At 37.5% G+C, this 21,113-nt stretch overlaps 1 protein-coding gene across 1 annotated transcript in view; it reads left to right on the forward strand.

The window, feature by feature from the left end:
* The window catches only part of LOC133569972 (dihydropyridine-sensitive L-type skeletal muscle calcium channel subunit alpha-1-like), a 162,475-nt gene that overhangs the window by 74,119 nt on the left and 67,243 nt on the right, over positions 1-21,113 (forward strand). The window contains exons 26-29 of the mRNA XM_061922548.1: positions 5,307-5,465; positions 6,776-6,886; positions 19,586-19,669; positions 19,916-19,963. Coding sequence (XP_061778532.1) covers positions 5,307-5,465; positions 6,776-6,886; positions 19,586-19,669; positions 19,916-19,963 — 402 coding nt within the window. The remainder of the gene's footprint in view (positions 1-5,306; positions 5,466-6,775; positions 6,887-19,585; positions 19,670-19,915; positions 19,964-21,113) is intronic.

Below are 21,113 nucleotides of genomic sequence, written 5' to 3' on the forward strand. Positions count from 1 at the left end.
TGACTATTCCGGGCTACACCCCCGCCCCAACGCCTCTCCGTGCGTCGGTTAAGGTGAGCGGGGTTGGGTGGTAGCGGGGGTGTAGCCCGTAAGAGTCAGGGCTGCATGGGAATCTGGGTATTTGTTATTTTGTGTTTATGTTGTGTTTCACTGCCGATGTTCTCCCGAAATGTGTTTTTCATTCTTGTTGGGTGTGGGTTCACAGTGTGGCGCATATTTGTAACAGTCTTAAAGTTGTTTATATCACAACCCTCAGTGTAACCTGTAAGGCTGTTGAGCAAGTATGCATTGCAGTCATTACGTGCATTAGCAGAGGCTGAATAAAAGTGTGACCGCTCTGCACGCAGGTCGCGTGGTGTAAAAGCGGCCGCGACGACATGTAGAGGAGGTTAAAGCATTGCCATCACTGCACACCTTCAATATTGAAGTCCAGGTGAAAGTGGCATAACATTGTTTTTAACATGGCTGTGCAGCACTTTGGAAATGTTATTGTTGTTTAAATGTGCTTTATATAAATAAAGTGGATTGGATTGGATTGAATGTTATCTCCGGGTTATTTCTGAGAGAGGCACTAAAATCCGGAAACCTCCCGGAATAATCGTTGGGGTCGGCAATTTAGCAGCTGAGCCACATCAGAGTGATCAAAGAGCCGCGGGTTGCCAACCCCTGTCCTACAGTGTGGAGTGAAGCATGTTTAGCTATTCCTCGTCCTGCAGGGATGATACTTGTAAAAAAACAAAAGTACGCATTCCGTATTGAGTTGTCAACAGAAGCATTATGTCGAGTATTTTTATTAAGTAAGTGGCCAACTGAGCTGATTATTTTTGTTTTCCTGTGTGCCCTTTAAAAGAAAAAGGTTATTTGTAGAGATGTCCGATAAAAGTTCTAAAATGTAATATCAGAAATGATCGGTATCTGTTTCAAAATTATCAGTATCGGTTTATTTGACTGTGGATGGACATCGGCTGCACGCTAGCTAGCTAAGTTTTTAAGCAATCCTTGCAGAGCAGAACTTCAGTGTTTACAACTTCACCTTTATTGTATGTTTTTAAGCCATAATGCGTACAGTCTCCCTTTTCTGTCGCCACACTGTTTCTGCTTGTAATTACACAGTGTGCGTGCGTTGCCGAAGATGCGCCTCTGCTCGTTTTACCGGCAATGTCACGACGTGACGACTGCACGCCTCTGAAGACCCAAGCTGTGTGTTTACATGCTTTTTTTATTTCTCTAGTTACAATAAAAACTAAGAATCATCTTTTGATATGATGTACCGTATTTTCCGCACTATAAGGCGCACCTAAAAACCTCCAATTTTCTCAAAATCTGACAGTGTGCTTATAATCCGGACCAACAGGTCCCGCAAGTACGGGATGCATAACGTAACCCCAACCTCTATTGTAGCGTCTATTCTATGTGCCTTTTAATGCGGTGCACCTTATATATGAACAACGTTTCAAAATAGGCATTCATTGAAGGTGCGCCTTATAATCAGGTGTGCCTTGTATTGCGGAAAATACGGTACTTAGTCCATAAGTACACAAACGTGTACCGCATGTTTAGTGACATGTTAATTCTTATTTTTATACTTTATTTTCCAAATTCCATTGTATGTTCTACTCTTCTGACACCACCAGATGGCTGTGTAAGTCTCCACATAAGTGGCCATTAGACTCCAATTCAGTAGTGTACACAATTTTGGAAATACGAGCTTAAAGGTGCTGTCCACGTATGTGGCCACTAAGCCTTTAGAGCATGGGTGTCAAACTCTGGCCCGCCGTGTAATTTAATTTGGCCCTTGATGCAATATCAATTTAGCATTAGAGCTGGCCCGACGGTGTTATACAGCGTCGATGCCACTGTAACACCGCATTCGCCGCTAATACTCATACTTGCCAACCCTCCTAATTTTCCCGGTAGACTCCCGAAGTTCAGTGCCCCTCCCGAAAATCTCCCGGGGCAACCATTCTCCCGAATTTGTACCGATTTCCACCTGGACAACTATATTGGGGGCGTGCATTTAAGGCACTGCCTTTAGAGTTCTCTACAACCTGTCTTCACGTCCGCTTTTCCTCCATACTAACAGCGTGTCACATAATATTTGTGGCTTTTACACACACACACACACACGCACAAGTGAATGCAAGTCATACTTAGTCAACACCCATACAGGTCAAACTGAGGGTGGCCGTATAAACAACTTTAGCACTGTCACAAATATGCGCCACACTGTGAACCCACACCAAATAAGAATGACAAACACATTTCGGGTGAACATCCGCACCGTAACACAACAGAACAAATACCCGGAGCCCTTGCAGCACTAACTCTTCCGGGAAACTTCCAGCAAACTGACCAATAATTAACGTTTTATTCATGCATTTTCTCTTGCTACTTCAAGGCTTGAATGTTTGGTTCATTCATTATTGTTATTTTATTTTCAAATGTATTATTAGCCTGTGGAAAAAATTTGATATTCACCTCAGAAGATTGCAAATAGAAAAAAAGACATAACATTTTTATTAAAATTTTATATTTTTTTAAATTATTATTATTATTGTTTGAAACTGGATTTTGCATGTCACTAAAGTTAAATAAGCCTCCCTTGTTCAATATTTAATGCAAAACTTGTTTGGGTCCCTATTAAAAGGTTAATTTGTTCAACCTTGGCCCGCGGCTTTGTTCCGTTTAAAATTTTGGCCCACTCTGTATTTGAGTTTGACACCCCTGCTTTAGAGGTTTTTAGTGTCCGTAAAAAACAAATACGAAAAAAAAAAGTTCTGGTATTTGTCAGAAGCAAAATAGTACCCTTTTTAATTCATTAGTACCACGGTACTTTATTAGTACCAATATACCGTACAACCCTAGTTCCCACACACTGAAAGATCAATGAATTGATTTTTGATCCTAAAAACTACCCACTTGATGATAAACAATTTACTATGCATACGCCGGTTCGACTATCCGGCGTAGCCTCCTCTCTAGTACACCTGAAAATGTACCATAGTAGCAATATAAAATAAAACATATATGTAATATTTACATATCATATATACAGTATATATTATATACTGATATATTGTTTTATTAATTGTTTATATATTAAATACAATATATATCAAACCCAATTACCATGTACAATATTACAGTATGTGGAGCAGCTGCAGCAAAATCAAATGTTTCTTTGGCGTATTACTCGATTGAGCCCATGTACCAAGAGTGGTACATGTGCCGCAGTTTGAGAATCAATGTTCTATGCCTTTTACACAGAGCGTATCGCCAATGTTTGCTTTTTCACACAGCTTTACCGTGTGTCTGATATGACATGTATACATGTGGTTTCTACACAACAGGGTACAAAGAGTCTTGGGTATTGTGTTTCACATACCAGTCCCAACTATTCCCTGCTGTCGCCTTTCGCACAGGAGGCGTTCCACCTTTTCTACAGCTTGTAAACTACCTCCAAAGCTTAAAAAACTGGTCAGGTTGACCATATCATGCTGTTCACACAGAACAGTGTCACAGGATACTAACACTTTGAATTCAGGTTACAGACACGCATAAACAGTACATCTAATGACAATGATACAACCCACATACACTGCAAAAAGTCAGTGTTCAAAAGCAAGAAAAATAATACAAAAATAAGAGGTATTTTACATAAACAAAGTAAAATCATCTGCCAATAGAAAAATAAAATTTGGCTTGTCAAGACTTTCCAAAACAAGTACTATTAGCTAAACTCAATGAACACAAAAATACCTTAAAATAAGTATATTCTCACTAATTATCTTGGTAGAAAAAAAAAGAGACCTTTTTGTTCAATATCTTAAAACATTTTTTTAAAATAAGTAAATGCTAGTGCCATTACCTTGACATAATGATATGACATTACATTTCTTGATACTAGCAAACTTACACTAAAAACACGTTTATTGTTATTAATGGAAAGGCAACAAGGCAACCGCTTGTTACTCTCGGGATCTACGAGCCGCTCAGGCACATCATATGGTCTAAAAATGCATTTTACCATCGATAATATGACATCATCGCGCCAAGTGCGTGCTCTTTCAGTCAATTAACCATATGATTTGCCTGTGTATATATATATATATATATATATATATATATATATATATTATCAATCAATGAATGTTTACTTATATAGCCCTAAATCACGAGTGTCTCAAAGGGCTGCACAAACCACACCACATATATATATATATATATATATATATATATATATATATATATATATATATATATATATATATATGTATATAGTGTATGTATGTATATACTGTATGTATGTATATATATTTGTATGTATATATATATGTATGTATATATATACGTATGTATATATGTATGTATATATATGTATGTGTATATATATATGTATGTATGTATGTATATATATATGTATGCATATATATGTATGTATATATATATATATATATGTATGCATATATATATGTATGTATACATATATGTATGCATATATATGTATGTATACATATACGCATATATATGTATGCATATATATATGTATGTATACATATACGCATATATATGTATGCATATATATATGTATGTATACATATACATATACGCATATATATATATGTATATGTATATATATATGTATACATACATACGTATATATATATATATATATATATATATCTATACACGGATGTATATATATATATATATACATATATATATATATATATATATATATATATATATATATACACACACACACAGCCCGGCCCCCAAAATACGTACATGAGTACGTATTTTCTCTTGTTTCATTGAAAATAAAACCGCAAAGTCCATTCGGTGGTCATCTGTTTAATTATGAGACACAATTGTGTCAAAGTCATGATTTTGTTTGTTCATGCTTGAAATAAGCAAATAATACTTTGAAAGAGCAGTTTTATACTTGTGGGAGTTGATGACACAGCTTTGTAACACTTGATATTCTAGTTTCTAGCCTGTTTTACTCAATATGGGTCATACAATCTCATCAGCAAGCTGTAATATCTTACTGAGATCATTTAGGACCAAAACCCTTAAAACATGTAAAAAACTCAAACAAAATCTGCTTAGTGAGAAGAAAGATCTTATCAGACAGAAAATAAGCAAATGTCAACCTTATTTGAGATATTTGTTCTCACTTAGATTTCAGTTTTTGCAGTGTATGCTGCATGTTCACATGAAACCACGTCATGTTATGTACCCAAAATGTGGTAATTACCCATATACTTACAGTACCTTCTGTATATCTTCCTTTAACCTTCCAGCGCCAATGTGTGCAGTATGCGCTGAAAGCTCGACCACTACGCTGCTATATTCCCAAGAACCCATACCAGTATCAAGTGTGGTACATCGTGACCTCCTGCTACTTTGAGTACCTCATGTTCCTTCTCATTATGCTCAACACCATGTGTCTTGGAATGCAGGTATGAACACATCACACATGACCTAGATATAAATATATATTAGGGATGTTTTTTTTTTTTTTAGTTAATCCATTCCATAATTTTAATTCCAAATACTGATATACTGAAGGTCCTAAGTGTTGTACGTGCGCACAAATGTTTTAAATTACATCTTTCTCTAAGATAATAGTTTGCTTTGAAAGAAATGTGTTTTAAACATTACGCCTTCTGAAACAGCTCAACATAAAAATGACATTAACACACTTTTGATTAGATTTAGAAAAAAATACCTGCAGTACGTTGGTGTCTTGCAATATTTTGTAGGAAAATATCATTTGTATTGCATTTGCATATATATATATATATATATATATATATATATATATATATATATATATATATACACACTCATATATATATATATATATATATATATATATATATATATATACACACATATATATATAAATATATCTTTATATGTATATGTGTGTATATGTAGGTGTGGGAAAAATCACAAGACTACTTCATCTCTACAGAACTGTTTCATGAGGGGTTCCCTCAATCATCAGGAGAAAAACATTTCCTGATGATTGAGGGAACCCCTCATGAAACAGTTCTGTAGAGATGAAGTAGTCTTGTGATTTTTCCCACACCTCCATATTGCGCTCTACCACGGTATCGAGCACTATTCTCTGGATAATCCAATCAAACATATATATATATATATATATATATATATATATATATATATATATATATATATATATATATATATATATACACACACACACGTTAGGTCAGGAAAAACATGGAGGTTATTTCATCCCTACAAGCCTGTTTCGCAGGTTTCCTTGCTTTTCAGGGGAGTTTTTTTGTATTGAGCACTGTATAACAGATAGACCAGAGTGACTTTGACTATATGTGTATGTGTGTGTGTGTGTGTGTGTGTGTGTATACACATACAGTATACCTTTTTTGTTTTGCCTAATTTGCATCACTTGCAGTATACATATTTGGCTCAAATACACTGCTGCTTAAGATTAATCAAAACTAGTTGTGGCTCTATAGATGTGTTATTTATATAATAGCAGATTTTACACTGGCACCTACATTGTAACCATAGTAACCTATGAAGATAGATTAATACGGCGCGCTGGAATGTTGTCGCAGCAAAAGCAATCTGATAACTTTCACGACGTATGTGTGTCAAACGTAAACAAGTCCTTGGAGAGCTCACAAAAGGAATGGAGCAAACGAGACAACCACACACTGTATTCAAGCGCATAATCATAACTCATCTCATGACATTTTCATATTTCAACCCACAGCATTGTAACCAGTCAGACCACGTCACACACCTGTCTGACATGCTGAATGTGATTTTTACCGTGCTCTTCACCGTGGAGATGATCCTGAAACTCATGGCCTTCAAAGCTAAGGTTGGTGAACATCAATATATAGTCAGCCTATAAACTCTGTTATTATTCCTCTAACATCATTTAATGCGCGTTGAAATGTGTTTACTTACTGTTATTCCATCCTAGAGTCTGTTTAAATGCAGGTCATATTATGCTATGCCGATAGAAATACAGCATGGAAAGAAAACACAGCCTTCCGCTTCAGGCTGGACTATAGGTGGCAAAGCAAATAATAGATTGTGTGCTACCTAGGTCCTCTGTAATGGAATTTATATGAAGCATAACTGCACCATTTGTTCATGAAATTCATAACAAAACTAGACCAACAACAAATGTCCACTGCAGAGGACACTTTCTCTCTAGGGTATATATATATGCTGTAGAATCGTATAAACCACTTTAACACTGTTACAAATATGCGCCACACTGTGAACCCGCACCAAACAAGAATGACAAACACATTTCGGGAGAACATCCGCACTGTAACACAACATAAACTAGGGATGCACCGAAATGAAAATTTGTGGCCGAAGCCGAATAAAATTTAAACGCTTGGCTGAAGGCCGAATACCGAATAATGAATGCAGTTTTTCACAATTTTTTTTATATTGCATAAATAGCCTAGAATAAATATTTAGACATGTTTTTCAAATAAAGTATTTTTTTATTGAATATTGACATTTTTTTTAATATTCCAGTAGCCTTTGCTTTTCAAAAAAAGCACAAAGTTTTTCATTTATATTAGGCCTTCAAACAAAACATGCATTCCAAAAAAAAATAAAGTGCATTAAAGTGGATAAACCGACAACAAATGAATTATTGTCCTTTTGGTAAAAGTCTGCTTAGCCACATCAGATATGCTAATAATGTAAACAGAAGGCTCAAGTAAATCTCAATTAAGCGTGTGCTTGTAACCTCATACACTTATACAGGTAGCCTACACAACAGGCTAATAATGTCAACAGAGGCCCCACTAAATCTCAATAAGTGTGTGCTTGTAACCTCATACACTTATACAGGTACACAACATATCCCAACGTCACCACGTCACTGCACATTGGTTGATTGATTTTAACTCATTCCACCGAAGGCCGAATGTGGCTTTTTTTGCCACATTCGGCCGAATATATTCGGTTACCGATTAATCGGTGCATCCCTAACATAAACACAACAGAACAAATACCCAGAACCCCTTGCAGCTCTAAGTTTTCCGGGACACTACAATATACACCTCCGCTACCCCCTAAACCCCAACCCATGTCAACCCCGCCCACCTCAACCTCCTCATGCTCTTTTAGAGGGAGGATGTCCCAAATTCCAAGCTGCTGTTTTGAGGCATGTTAAAAAAAATAATGCGCTTTGTGACTTCACTAATAAATATGACAGTGCCATTGTTAGAATAATTCTATCTAAATTATCAAAAAACTTTGTGTTGAAATAATTTCCTGGCGAGAAGGCCAAAAGCTGTCTTTGAACCTAAGGCTTGTAAAATTCCACTGTGTAGGGGGGAAGCAAGATGAAGGAGTTCCTGTTTCTTTCATGTATTATAATCAAACAGAAAAATATTGTCTGATCCAAGGACTATGAAAGCGAAGAGGAATCAAGACCGGAATCCCCTACTGGCGACTTCCTTTTTCCACTGTTTAACGATGTTTAACGTCTCTTTGAACTCTTTTAACGAACCTCTTCTTTGAACTGAGTGAAGTGAAGAACCTGGCACTGTGGTGTCAGGAGAACTACCTCGCACTGAACGTCAGCAAGACCAAGGAGATCATAGTGGATTTTAGGAGACGGGAGGCAAGGAACTACAGTCCACTCAGCATAGACGGGACGCCGGTCGAGAGAGTGACCAACTTCAAGTACCTTGGAGTGACAATATCAGAAGACCTGTCCTGGACCACACACACAGACAAAGTGGTGAAAAAGGAACGACAGTTTAAGCTAAACCATAAGATCCTCAGAAACTTCTACTCATGCACAACAGAGAGGGTCATGACTGGAAATATCACCTCCTGGTATGGGAAATGCACCGCACAAGACCGCAGAGAGTGGCCAGATCAGCCGAGCGCACCATCGGAAGTGTGCTCCCAACCATCTGCAAAATTTAGACCAGGCGGTGTAGATCCAAGGCCAAGAGGATTGTGAGGTACTCGAGCCACCCAAGAAACTGCCTCTTCTCGCTGCTGCAGTCAGGAGTGGGCATCCATCCATCCATCCATCCATTTCCTACCGCTTATTCCCTTTCGGGGTCGCGGGGGCCGCTGGCGCCTATCTCAGCTACAATCGGGCGGAAGGCGGGGTACACCCTGGACAAGTCGCCACCTCCTCGCAGGGCCAACACAGATAGACAGACAACATTCACACTCACATTCACACACTAGGGCCAATTTAGTGTTGCCAATCAACCTATCCCCAGGTGCATGTCTTTGGAGGTGGGAGGAAGCCGGAGTACCCGGAGGGAACCCCACGCAGTCACGGGGAGAACATGCAAACTCCACACAGAAAGATCCTCGGCCTGGAATTGAACCCAGGACTGCAGGACCTTCGTATTGTGAGGCAGACGCACTAACCCCTCTGCCACCGTGAAGCCCTAGGGGTGGGCAAAATCGCAAATTTGGGTATCGATACCGATCCGGACCGATACCGGCCAGTATCGCCGATACCGGAAGTGTCGTCATCTGATTGGGGGGGGGCACTTCGGGGTAGCGATACTTTTGAAAAACAAATTTGTACTTTTGCCTTTATTAATTGATTATCAATCAATCAATGTTTATTTATATAGCCCCAAATCACAAATGTCTCAAAGGACTGCACAAATCATTACGACTACAACATCCTCGGAAGAACCCACAAAAGGGCAAGGAAAACTCACACCCAGTGAGCAGGGAGAATTCACATCCAGTGGGACGCCAGTGACAATGCTGACTATGAGAAACCTTGGAGAGGACCTCAGATGTGGGCAACCCCCCCCCCTCTAGGGGACCGAAAGCAATGGATGTCGAGCGGGTCTAACATGATACTGTGAAAGTTCAATCCATAGTGGCTCCAACACAGCCGCGAGAGTTCAGTTCAAAGCGGATCCAAGACAGCAGCCAGAGTCCCGTCCACAAGAAACCATCTCAAGCGGAGGCGGATCAGCAGCGTAGAGATGTCCCCAACCGATACAGGCGAGCGGTCCATCCTGGGTCCCGACGAGCGGTCCATCCTGGGTCTCGACTCTGGACAGCCAGTACTTCATCCATGGTCATCGGACCGGACCCCCTCCACAAGGGAGGGGGGGACATAGAAGAAAGAAAAGAAGCGGCAGATCAACTGGTCTAAAAAGGAGGTCTATTTAAAGGCTAGAGTATACAGATGAGTTTTAAGGTGAGACTTAAATGCTTCTACTGAGGTAGCATCTCGAACTGTTACCGGGAGGGCATTCCAGAGTACTGGAGCCAGAACGGAAAACGCTCTATAGCCCGCAGACTTATTTTGGGCTCTAGGAATCACTAATAAGCCGGAGTCTTTTGAACGCAGATTTCTTGCCGGGACATATGGTACAATACAATCGGCAAGATAGGCTGGAGCTAGACCGTGTAGTATTTTATATGTAAGTAGTAAAACCTTAAAGTCACATCTTAAGTGCACAGGAAGCCAGTGCAGGTGAGCCAGTACAGGCGTAATATGATCAAACTTTCTTGTTCTTGTCAAAAGTCTAAATTATGACAATAATACAACACAGGACAATGATTTAAGTCAAAAAATAAAATATGTATTACAAAAGTAATATCAATAGCAATAAAGTAATGCAAATAAGGTGCAAACAACTACTGAACCTGGCTTGTCGCCTCAAAACACACAAAAACTTAAGGTAAATAACACAACTCTAGTTATTGAACAAAGTTGTAAACATGAACACAAAACAAAATAACTGAGAAATTCAAATAGAAAAAGTATTAATATCAATTACAATAAAGTAAGTTGTGCAAATAAGGTGAAAACAAATACTGAACTCGGCTAGTCGCCTCACAACACACAATAACTTAAGTAAAACAGAAAACAATAGTTGTTAAACAGTTGTAAAAATGAACACAAAACAAAAGAACTGAGAAATTCTTATTGTTATTTTAGTGCAATAAAATACTTTACAGTTTACAACCAAGACATTAAGTCGCACTGTAAACGCACGCGTGTGTGTGTGCGTGCCCGAGTGAACCTCGGAGCGAATTATACTGATGTGTGTGCGCAAACGCACCAAACGTCATGTTAATTGTATTTATTTTATTTTATTTTGGGTTGAAGATGAATTTTTAAAGTGTTTTTAAATCTCGTTCGCGACCCATCACTAGGGAGGAGGGTGGAGTGGTGAGGAGCGCTGCGCTCCCATTTTTTTTAAATTGGAGTGATTCGCTTAATTGTGGGGCGGCATAGCTCGGTTGGTAGAGTGGCCGTGCCAGCAACTTGAGGGTTGCAGGTTCGATTCCCGCTTGTGCCATCCTAGTTACTGCTGTTGTGTCCTTGGCCAAGACACTTTACCCACCTGCTCCCAGTGCCACCCACACTGGTTTAAATGTTACTTAGATATTGGGTGTCACTATGTAAAGCGCTTTGAGTCACTTGAGAAAAGCGCTATATAAATATAATTCACTTCACTTCACTTAATTTTTTGAAGTATCGATACCATCACGCCAGTATCGATACGATACCGATACTCACCAAGTATCGATACGCCCAGCCCTACTACCGGAGTCTCAAAGCCAACACGGCTCAGGAGGAGCTTCTGTCCCCAAGCCTTCAGACTGCTCAACTTTTTTTGATTGATTGATACTTTTATCAGTATATTGCACAGTACAGTACATATTCCATACAATTGACCACTAAATGGTAACACCCGAATAAGTTTTTCAACTTGTTTAAGTCGGGGTCCACGTTAATCAATTCATGGTAAAACCGCACCGCTGATTAGCACTTATCCAAAATGCACAAAACCGCACGCACAAGAATCACTTTACTTACCACTGTAATTACCGGACTACAATACGCTTCATTCAATGACTGTAAATAATGTAAAAAATAATGTAAAAAGACTTTACTTACCACTGTAATTACTGGACTACAATACGCTTCATTCAATGACTGTAAATAATGTAAAAAATAATGTAAAAACAATTTACTTACCACTGTAATTACCGGACTACAATACGCTTCATTCAATGACTGTAAATAATGTAAAAACACTTTACTTACCACTGTAATTACCGGACTACAATACCCTTCATTCAATGATTGTAAATAATGTAAAAATAATGTAAAAACACTTTACTTACCACTGTAATTACTGGACTACAATACGCTTCATTCAATGACTGTAAATAATGTAAAAACACTTTACTTACCACTGTAATTACCGGACTACAATACGCTTCATTCAATGACTGTAAATAATGTAAAAAATAATGTAAAAACACTTTACTTACCACTGTAATTACCGGACTACAATACGCTTCATTCAATGACTGTAAATAATGTAAAAATAATGTAAAAACACTTTACTTACTACTGTAATTACCGGACTACAATACGCTTCATTCAATGACTGTAAATAATGTAAAAAATAATTTAAAAACACTTTACTTACCACTGTAATTACCGGACTACAATACCCTTCATTCAATGATTGTAAATAATGTAAAAATAATGTAGAAACACTTTACTTACCACTGTAATTACCGGACTACAATACGCTTCATTCAATGACTGTAAATAATGTAAAAAAATAATTTAAAAACACTTTACTTACCACTGTAATTACCGGACTACAATACGCTTCATTCAATGGCTGTAAATAATGTAAAAAAATAATTTAAAAACACTTTACTTACCACTGTAATTACCGGACTACAATACGCTTCATTCAATGACTGTAAATAATGTAAAAAAATAATTTAAAACACTTTACTTACCACTGTAATTACCGGACTACAATACGCTTCATTCAATGGCTGTAAATAATGTAAAAATAATTTTAAAACACTTTACTTACCACTGTAATTACCGGACTACAATACGCTTCATTCAATGACTGTAAATAATGTAAAAAATAATGTAAAAACACTTTACTTACCACTGTAATTACCGGACTAAAATACGCTTCATTCAATGACTGTAAATAATGTAAAAACACTTTACTTACCATTGTAATTACCGGACTACAATACCCTTCATTCAATGATTGTAAATAATGTAAAAACACTTTACTTACCACTGTAATTACTGGACTACAATACGCTTCATTCAATGACTGTAAATAATATAAAAACACTTTACTTACCACTGTAATTACCGGACTACAATACGCTTCATTCAATGACTGTAAATAATGTAAAAAATAATGTAAAAACACTTTACTTACCACTGTAATTACCGGACTACAATACGCTTCATTCAATGACTGTAAATAATGTAAAAATAATGTAAAAACACTTTACTTACCACTGTAATTACCGGACTACAATACGCTTCATTCAATGACTGTAAATAATGTAAAAAATAATTTAAAAACACTTTACTTACCACTGTAATTACCGGACTACAATACCCTTCATTCAATGATTGTAAATAATGTAAAAATAATGTAGAAACACTTTACTTACCACTGTAATTACCGGACTACAATACGCTTCATTCAATGACTGTAAATAATGTAAAAAAATAATTTAAAAACACTTTACTTACCACTGTAATTACCGGACTACAATACGCTTCATTCAATGGCTGTAAATAATGTAAAAAATAATGTAAAAACACTTTACTTACCACTGTAATTACCGGACTACAATACGCTTCATTCAATGATTGTAAATAATGTAAAAATAATTTAAAAACACTTTACTTACCACTGTAATTACCGGACTACAATACGCTTCATTCAATGATTGTAAATAATGTAAAAATAATTTAAAAACACTTTACTTACCACTGTAATTACCGGACTACAATACGCTTCATTCAATGACTGTAAATAATGTAAAAAATAATGTAAAAACACTTTACTTACCACTGTAATTACCGGACTACAATACGCTTCATTCAATGACTGTAAATAATGTAAAAAATAATGTAAAAACACTTTACTTACCACTGTAATTACCGTACTACAATACCCTTCATTCAATGATTGTAAATAATGTAAAAATAATTTAAAAACACTTTACTTACCACTGTAATTACCGGACTACAATACGCTTCATTCAATGACTGTAAATAATGTAAAAAATAATGTAAAAACACTTTACTTACCACTGTAATTACCGTACTACAATACCCTTCATTCAATGATTGTAAATAATATAAAAATAATGTAAAAACAAGAGTATAAAGAAGTCATAATGTTCCATTACTTTTGTTCATACTACTGTCACTACTCAACTGCCAAAGAACTGTAGACACCTTCATATTTCTTGCTTCCTATACTCTACATACTATATATCAGGGGTCACCAACGCGGTGCCTGCGGGCACCAGGTCGCCCGTAAGGACCCGATGAGTCGCCCGCTGTCCTGTTCTAAAAATAGCTCAAATAGCAGCACTTACCAGTGAGCTGCCTCTATTTTTTGAATTGTATTTATTTACTAGCAAGCTGGTCTCGCTTTGCTCGACATTTTTGATTCTAAGAGAGACAAAACTCAAATAGAATTTGAAAATCCAAGAAAATATTTTAAAGACTTGGTCTTCACTTGTTTAAATAAATTCATATTTTTTTACTATACTTCTTATACCTTTCAGAAAGACATTTTTAGAGAAAAAATACAGCCTTAAAAATGATTCTAGGATTTTTAAACACATATACCTTTTTACCTTTTAAACTCCTTCCTCTTCTTTCCTGACAATTTAAATCAATGTTCAAGTAAATAAATTTTTTTACTGTAAAGAATAATAAATACATTTTAATTTTAATTCTTAATTTTATTTTCTGTCTTTTCGATGAAGAATATTTGTGAAATATTTCTTCACACTTATTATGATTAAAATAAATAAAAAAATACTCTGGCAAATCTAGAAAATCTGTAGAATCAAATTTAAATCGTATTTCAAAGTCTTTTGAATTTCTTTAAAACCAATTGTTCTGGAAACTCTAGAAGAAATAATGATTTATCTGTTAGAAATATAGCTTGGTCCAATTTGTTATATATTCTAACAAAGTGCAGATAGGATTTTAACCTATTTAAAACATGTCATCAAAATATATATATTTATTGTGAGGAATCATTAAGATGATCAGTGTTTCCACAAAGATAAATATCATTATGGGGCGGTATAGCTCGGCTGGTAGAGTGGCCGTGCCAGCAACTTGAGGGTTGCGGGTTCGATTCCCGCTTCCGCCATCCTAGTCACTGCCGTTGTGTCCTTGGGCAAGACACTTTACCCACCTGCTCCCAGTGCCACCCACACTGGTTTAAATGTAACTTAGATATTGGGTTTCACTATGTAAAGCGCTTTGAGTCACTAGAGAAAAGTGCTATGTAAATATAATTCACAATTCACACATTAATTATTAATAATAACAGAGTTAAAGGTAAATTGAGCAAATTGGCTATTTCTAGCAAGTTATTTAAGTGTGTATCAAACTGGTAGCCCTTCGCATTAATCAGTACCCAAGAAGTCGCTCTTGGTTTCAAAAAGGTTGACATCCCCTGCTGTATATACTGTTATACTATTTGATATTGCAGTGGTACTGTATTTGACTACTGTACTTCTACTTGTACTGATACTTCCACCATAACTACTGTGACTTATTGTGCAACTTAATTGTCTTGTAATTAATGGACATCAGAGATATTACATTTTTTGTATTCTTTTGTATTTAGTGTATTAGTTTCTGCAACTAGTGTTTGGATCCCACTGTACGCAATATCTGAAGAGCATGGAAAAAAGCATTTCACTGTGGTGTAGTCTGCATGTGACAAATAGACCTGAAACTTGAACCTGTTTTTCGACCTTTTCTGTAAACTGTATACGACCACCCTCGTCCCTTAGAAAAAGCTGTTGACATGTGGTCAGGGAAAGTCCAAATAAATGTGGAGAAATACAACCTTTCACCAGAGCGTGGGTGACACCTTTTCTCCTCAATTGAGCCAAATTGAAATCTGTCTCTGTTCAATTCTTTGCCTCTTGTCTTGTGTAATAGATGTCATCAGTGTTAGAACTTGACAGCCATGTTGGCACTTTTTTCCATAACGTGAATTGATTTATTTTGGAAAACCTTGTTATATTGTTTAATGCAGGGGTGTCAAACTCAAATACAGAGTGGCCCAAAATTTTAAACTGAACAAAGCCGCGGGCCAAAGTTGAACAAATTAACCTTCTGCTAGGGACCCAAACAAGTTTTGCATTGAATATTGAACTAGCAAGGCTCGTATAACTTTATAGTGACATACAAAATCGATTTTCAAATATTGTAGCATCCCGGAAGAGCTGGTGCTGCAAGGAGTTCTGGGTATTTGTTCTGTTGTGTTTATGTTGGGTTACAGTGCGGATGTTCTCCCTAAATGTGGTTGTCATTCTTGTTTGGTGTGGGTTCACAGTGTGGCGCATATTTGTAACAGTGTTAAAGTTGTTTATACGGCCACCCTCAGTGTGACCTGTATGGCGGTTGACCAAGTGTGCCTGTTTTAATTGATTTTACCCTTTAAAATAGTTTTTAATCATATTTGTTTTATATTGTTTTTATTGGTTTTATATTTATTTATTTTTTGTTTTTATTCAGTCATTGGTGGAGCATAATATATATATATATATACTTTTTTTATTTTATTTATTTATTTATTTTTACAATTGTTTTTAACATGGCTGTGCAGCACTTTGGAAACGTTATTGATGTTTAAATGTGCTATATAAATAAAGTGGATTGGATTGGATTGCATTCACTTGTTTGTGTGTAAAGTCCGCATATACTGTAGTTTGTGACCGGTTCGACACAATGTTTTTATGGAGAAAAAGCGGACGGGACGACAGGTTGTAGAGGACGTTGAATGCAGTGCCTTTAAGGCATGTGCCCAATGATGTTGTTTGGGTGGAAATCGAGAGAAATTCTGGAAAATGGTTGCCCCGGGGGATTTTTGGCCAGGGCACTGAAATTCGGGAGTCTCCCGGGAAAATCGGGAGGGTTGGTAAGTATGAGTATTAGCGGTGAATGCGGTGTTATAATACCGGCGGGCCAGCTCTAATGTTAATTTGATATTGCCTGAAGGGCCAAATTACATTACACGGTGGGCCAAATTTGGCCCGCGGGCCAGAGTTTGACACCCATGGTTTAATGCATCCAGAGGGGCATCACAACCAAATTAGGCATAATAAGTGTTAATTCCACGACTGTATAAATCGGTATCGGATTGAAATCAGTAATTAAGAGTAGGACAGAATTGGCAAAAAAGCCATTATCGGACATCTCTAATTGTAATGTTTGATTTCCTTATCCATAGTGCATCAATTCTGTAATTAGCAAATAATCAGATACGGAACATTCAAAGTGACAGCAAAAGCTTACCCAAATGAGTATGAAACCTCATGCAATATTATGGAGATGAAAAGACAAAGTGAACATATCTTTTTCGGGTGCAAGGTCTAAATGCCCAACGAGGAAACACGGTAGATAAAATGCTGTCAAAAAGGCTTTATTATGACATAAAATGTTTACAAGGGAGACTTTTGAAGTACCCTGAACTCGATACGCATTCCGCTTCCTTGTCGCTTGTAAACTGTTACATAACACAAAAACATATTTCATACAAATGTTTAAACATCCTTCACGACGGAAGTTAACTGTATTTACAACAGAATAAAATATATGGCCAAGGAAAATAATCCCTCGAACAGCATGTTTTGCTCTTTTATTTTTATAACACAATTCAATACATTTCTATGTGCCAAATTTGAAAACTATGTTAACCTTATTTTAGCTGTACACTGTCATGATCTGTGGTCTGGATTATTTTTTTGTTATTTTTTGTTAGTTATGGACTCTTTTAATTCCTGTTTATGCTCCCTTGTTTGTTTTGTTACCGTGGTGACTCGTTAGTTTTACCTGCCGCTGGTGTTCGGACACGCACCTGCTCTAATTAGACTATTATTTAAGCCTGTCTTTGCCAGTCAGTCGTCCTGCCGTTGTTGCTTTTTTCATGCCACAGTTTCTTGCTTGATTCATGCAATACCACAGTTCATGTTGCTCGTTTCCATAATTAAAGCTATTTGTTGGGGCCGGGTGGCCGAAAGAAACAGAATTTAAAAACAATTATTTGTTTCTGATGTCACCCGGCCCCAACTAACACTCATTGAAGCACAAAACAAAATAACAACACGAAGTCAACCGTGCCTGTCGTACGCGGAAACTGAGGACATGAAACATGAAACTAAAGACATGAAACCCGCGCTAAACGGTGACGTGAAACAAATGGCTTTAACTATTGAAACGAGCAACATGACATTGTCATGTCATTTGATCATGTCTTGTTTGGCTATGTTCCGTTGGCTTTTGGACTCTTTTAGTTCCTGTTTTTTCACTGCCTTGTTTTGTCGCCATGGTTACTCATGTTTACCTGTCTCGGATTAGTGCTCGCCCGCTCACCTGCTTCCCGAGCACCAATCAGAGGCAGTATTTAAGCTTGTCTTTGCCAGTCAGTCGCCCTGGCGTCGTTGTTCGTTTATTTGGAACTGTACCAATTCAAACAAACAAAAACTGGTCTTAATCAAAATAACAAAATAACAACCCGAAAGGCAAGCGTGCCTATCGCACGCGGAAGCTAAGGCAAAAACTGAGGACATGAAAAATGAAACTAAAGACATGAAACCCGCGCTAAACGGTGACATGAAACAAATGGCTTTAACTATGGAAACGAGCAACATGAACTTGTCATGTCATTTGATCATGTCTAGTTTGGCTATGTTCCGTTGGCTTTTGGACTCTTTAAGTTCCTGTTTTTTCACTGCCTTGTTTTGTCGCCATGGTTACTCATTATGTTTACCTGTCTCTGATTAGTGCTTGCCCGCTCACTTGCTTCCCGAGCACTAATCTGAGGCTGTATTTAAGCTCGTCTTTGCCAGTCAGTCGCCCTGGCGTCGTCGTTCGTTTCATGCTCTGTTCTTGCCACAGTAAGTCTTGCTTATTTCATGCAATGCCTCTGTTCTTTTCATGCCATGCCAAGTAATGTTTTGTATATTCAAGCCACAGTTAGCTACTTTTGTTTCATGTCCAAAGTTTAGTATTAGTGTTAGTTTTTGTTTCCTTCGTCAAGTAGTGCTTTCGCCTTGTGCACCTTTTTGTTTTCACCCTTTTGAGATTCAAGATTAAATCATGTTTATACCTGTACGCCATGTCCCGAGTAGTCTGTCTGCTTTCCTGCTCCCCCCCCCCCCCACCCCGTCTTGACAGAACTGTGGCATCGCATGAATCAAGCATGAAACTGTGGCATGAAAAGAGCAACGACGCCAGGACGACTAACTGGCGAAGACAGGCTTAAATAATAGTCTCTTAATTAGAGCAGGTGCGTTTCCGAACACCAGCTGCAGGTGAAACTAATGAGTTGCCAGGGTAACTAAAGAAACAAGTGAGCGCAAACAGGAACTAAAAGAGTCCAAAACTAACAAAAAACATAATCCGGACCACAGATGATGACATACACACAATAGGAATGGTATCTTTCAAAACACGGATAAGTCATCATTGCATTTTGTTCTCTTGCAGGGTTACTTTGGAGACCCCTGGAATGTTTTTGACTTTGTCATCGTAATCGGAAGTGTGGTGGACGTGACTCTGAGTGAAGTGGATGTGAGTTGTTCCATCAGCTTTGTCGCACAACCCATGTTTTCAGCTACAACTTTTTTGTTTGAAGGGATTTGTCTTTTTGGCTTTGTTTCCTGCACATATCAGACTTTTTTTAATAATTGTGTTGAATCACTTTTTTTTTTTTTCGGAACTGTACCAATTCAAACAAACAAAAACTGGTCTTAATCAAACTGTGTCGTTACTTTTCACACTAACAGAATTTCTTCAATTTCTTGTCATCTCCCGCAGGCAGCGCTGGTGTCTTCTGGAGGTCTTTACTGTCTCCACGGCTGTGATGTAACTATGAATCAATGTGCATTTTGTCGGAAATCTCACGAAGAATTAATAACTAACGAGGGCCTCGCGACTTCACGCAACTCGGGGTTCATGCAAAAGTCAAGTGTTTGCTTGAAGCAAAACTTATTGCGAGTATCGATCAATCAATCAATGTTTATTTATTTAGACCAGGGGTGCCCACACTTTTTCTGCAGGCGAGCTACTTTTCAATTGACCAACTCGAGGGGATCTACCTCATTTATATATAGCATTTATATTTATTTATTTATGAAAGAGACATTTTTGTAAACAAGTTAAATGTGTTCAATGATAATACAAGCATGTGTAACACATATAGATGTCTTTCTTTCACGAAGACAAGAATATAAGTTGGTGTATTACCTGATTCTGATGACTTGCATTGATTGGAATCAGACAGTAATGATGATAACGCCCACATTTTCAAATGGAGGAGAAAAAAAGTTGTCCTTTCTGTACAATACCACATGAAAGTGGTTGGTTTTTGGCATCTAATTCATCCAGCTTCCATACACTTTACAAGAAAAACATTGGCGGCAAATTCCGTAGCTTGCTTGATTGACATTCACGGCACCCGAGGGTCTTGTGAGATGACGCTGGCTGCTGCCAGTTCATTATTATGAAAAAATGACAGAGAGGAAGGTGAGAAACACTTTTTATTTCAACAGACTTTCGCGCCGTCCCTTCCGTCAAAACTCTAAAGGCCGACTGCACATTTCCTATCTTCACAATAAAAGCCCTGCTTCATGCTGCCTGCGCTAACAAAATAAGAGTCTCGGAAAGCTGGCGTGCACAAGTGATGTGCACGCCAGCTTTCTGAGGGATCGCTTGTGCACGCCAGTTTTCCGAGACTCTGTATTTAGTTAGCGCAGGCAGCATGAAGCAGGGCTTTTATTGTGAAGATAGGAAATGTGCAGTCGCCTTTAGAGTTTTGACGGAAGGTACAGCGCGAGAGTCTGTTGAAATAAAAAGTGTTTCTCGCCTTCCTCTCTGTCATATTTTCATAATAATGATCTTGCGGCAGCCAGCGTCATCTCACAAGACCCTCCGGTACCGTGAATGTCATTTAAGTGACGTCTTAGTGAAGATTGATGATCACTAATTTTTAGGTCTATTTTTTTTAAAAGCCTGG

Source organism: Nerophis ophidion, linkage group LG16 (genome assembly GCF_033978795.1).
Source record: "Nerophis ophidion isolate RoL-2023_Sa linkage group LG16, RoL_Noph_v1.0, whole genome shotgun sequence".
In the NCBI taxonomy this organism is placed as follows: domain Eukaryota; kingdom Metazoa; phylum Chordata; class Actinopteri; order Syngnathiformes; family Syngnathidae; genus Nerophis; species Nerophis ophidion.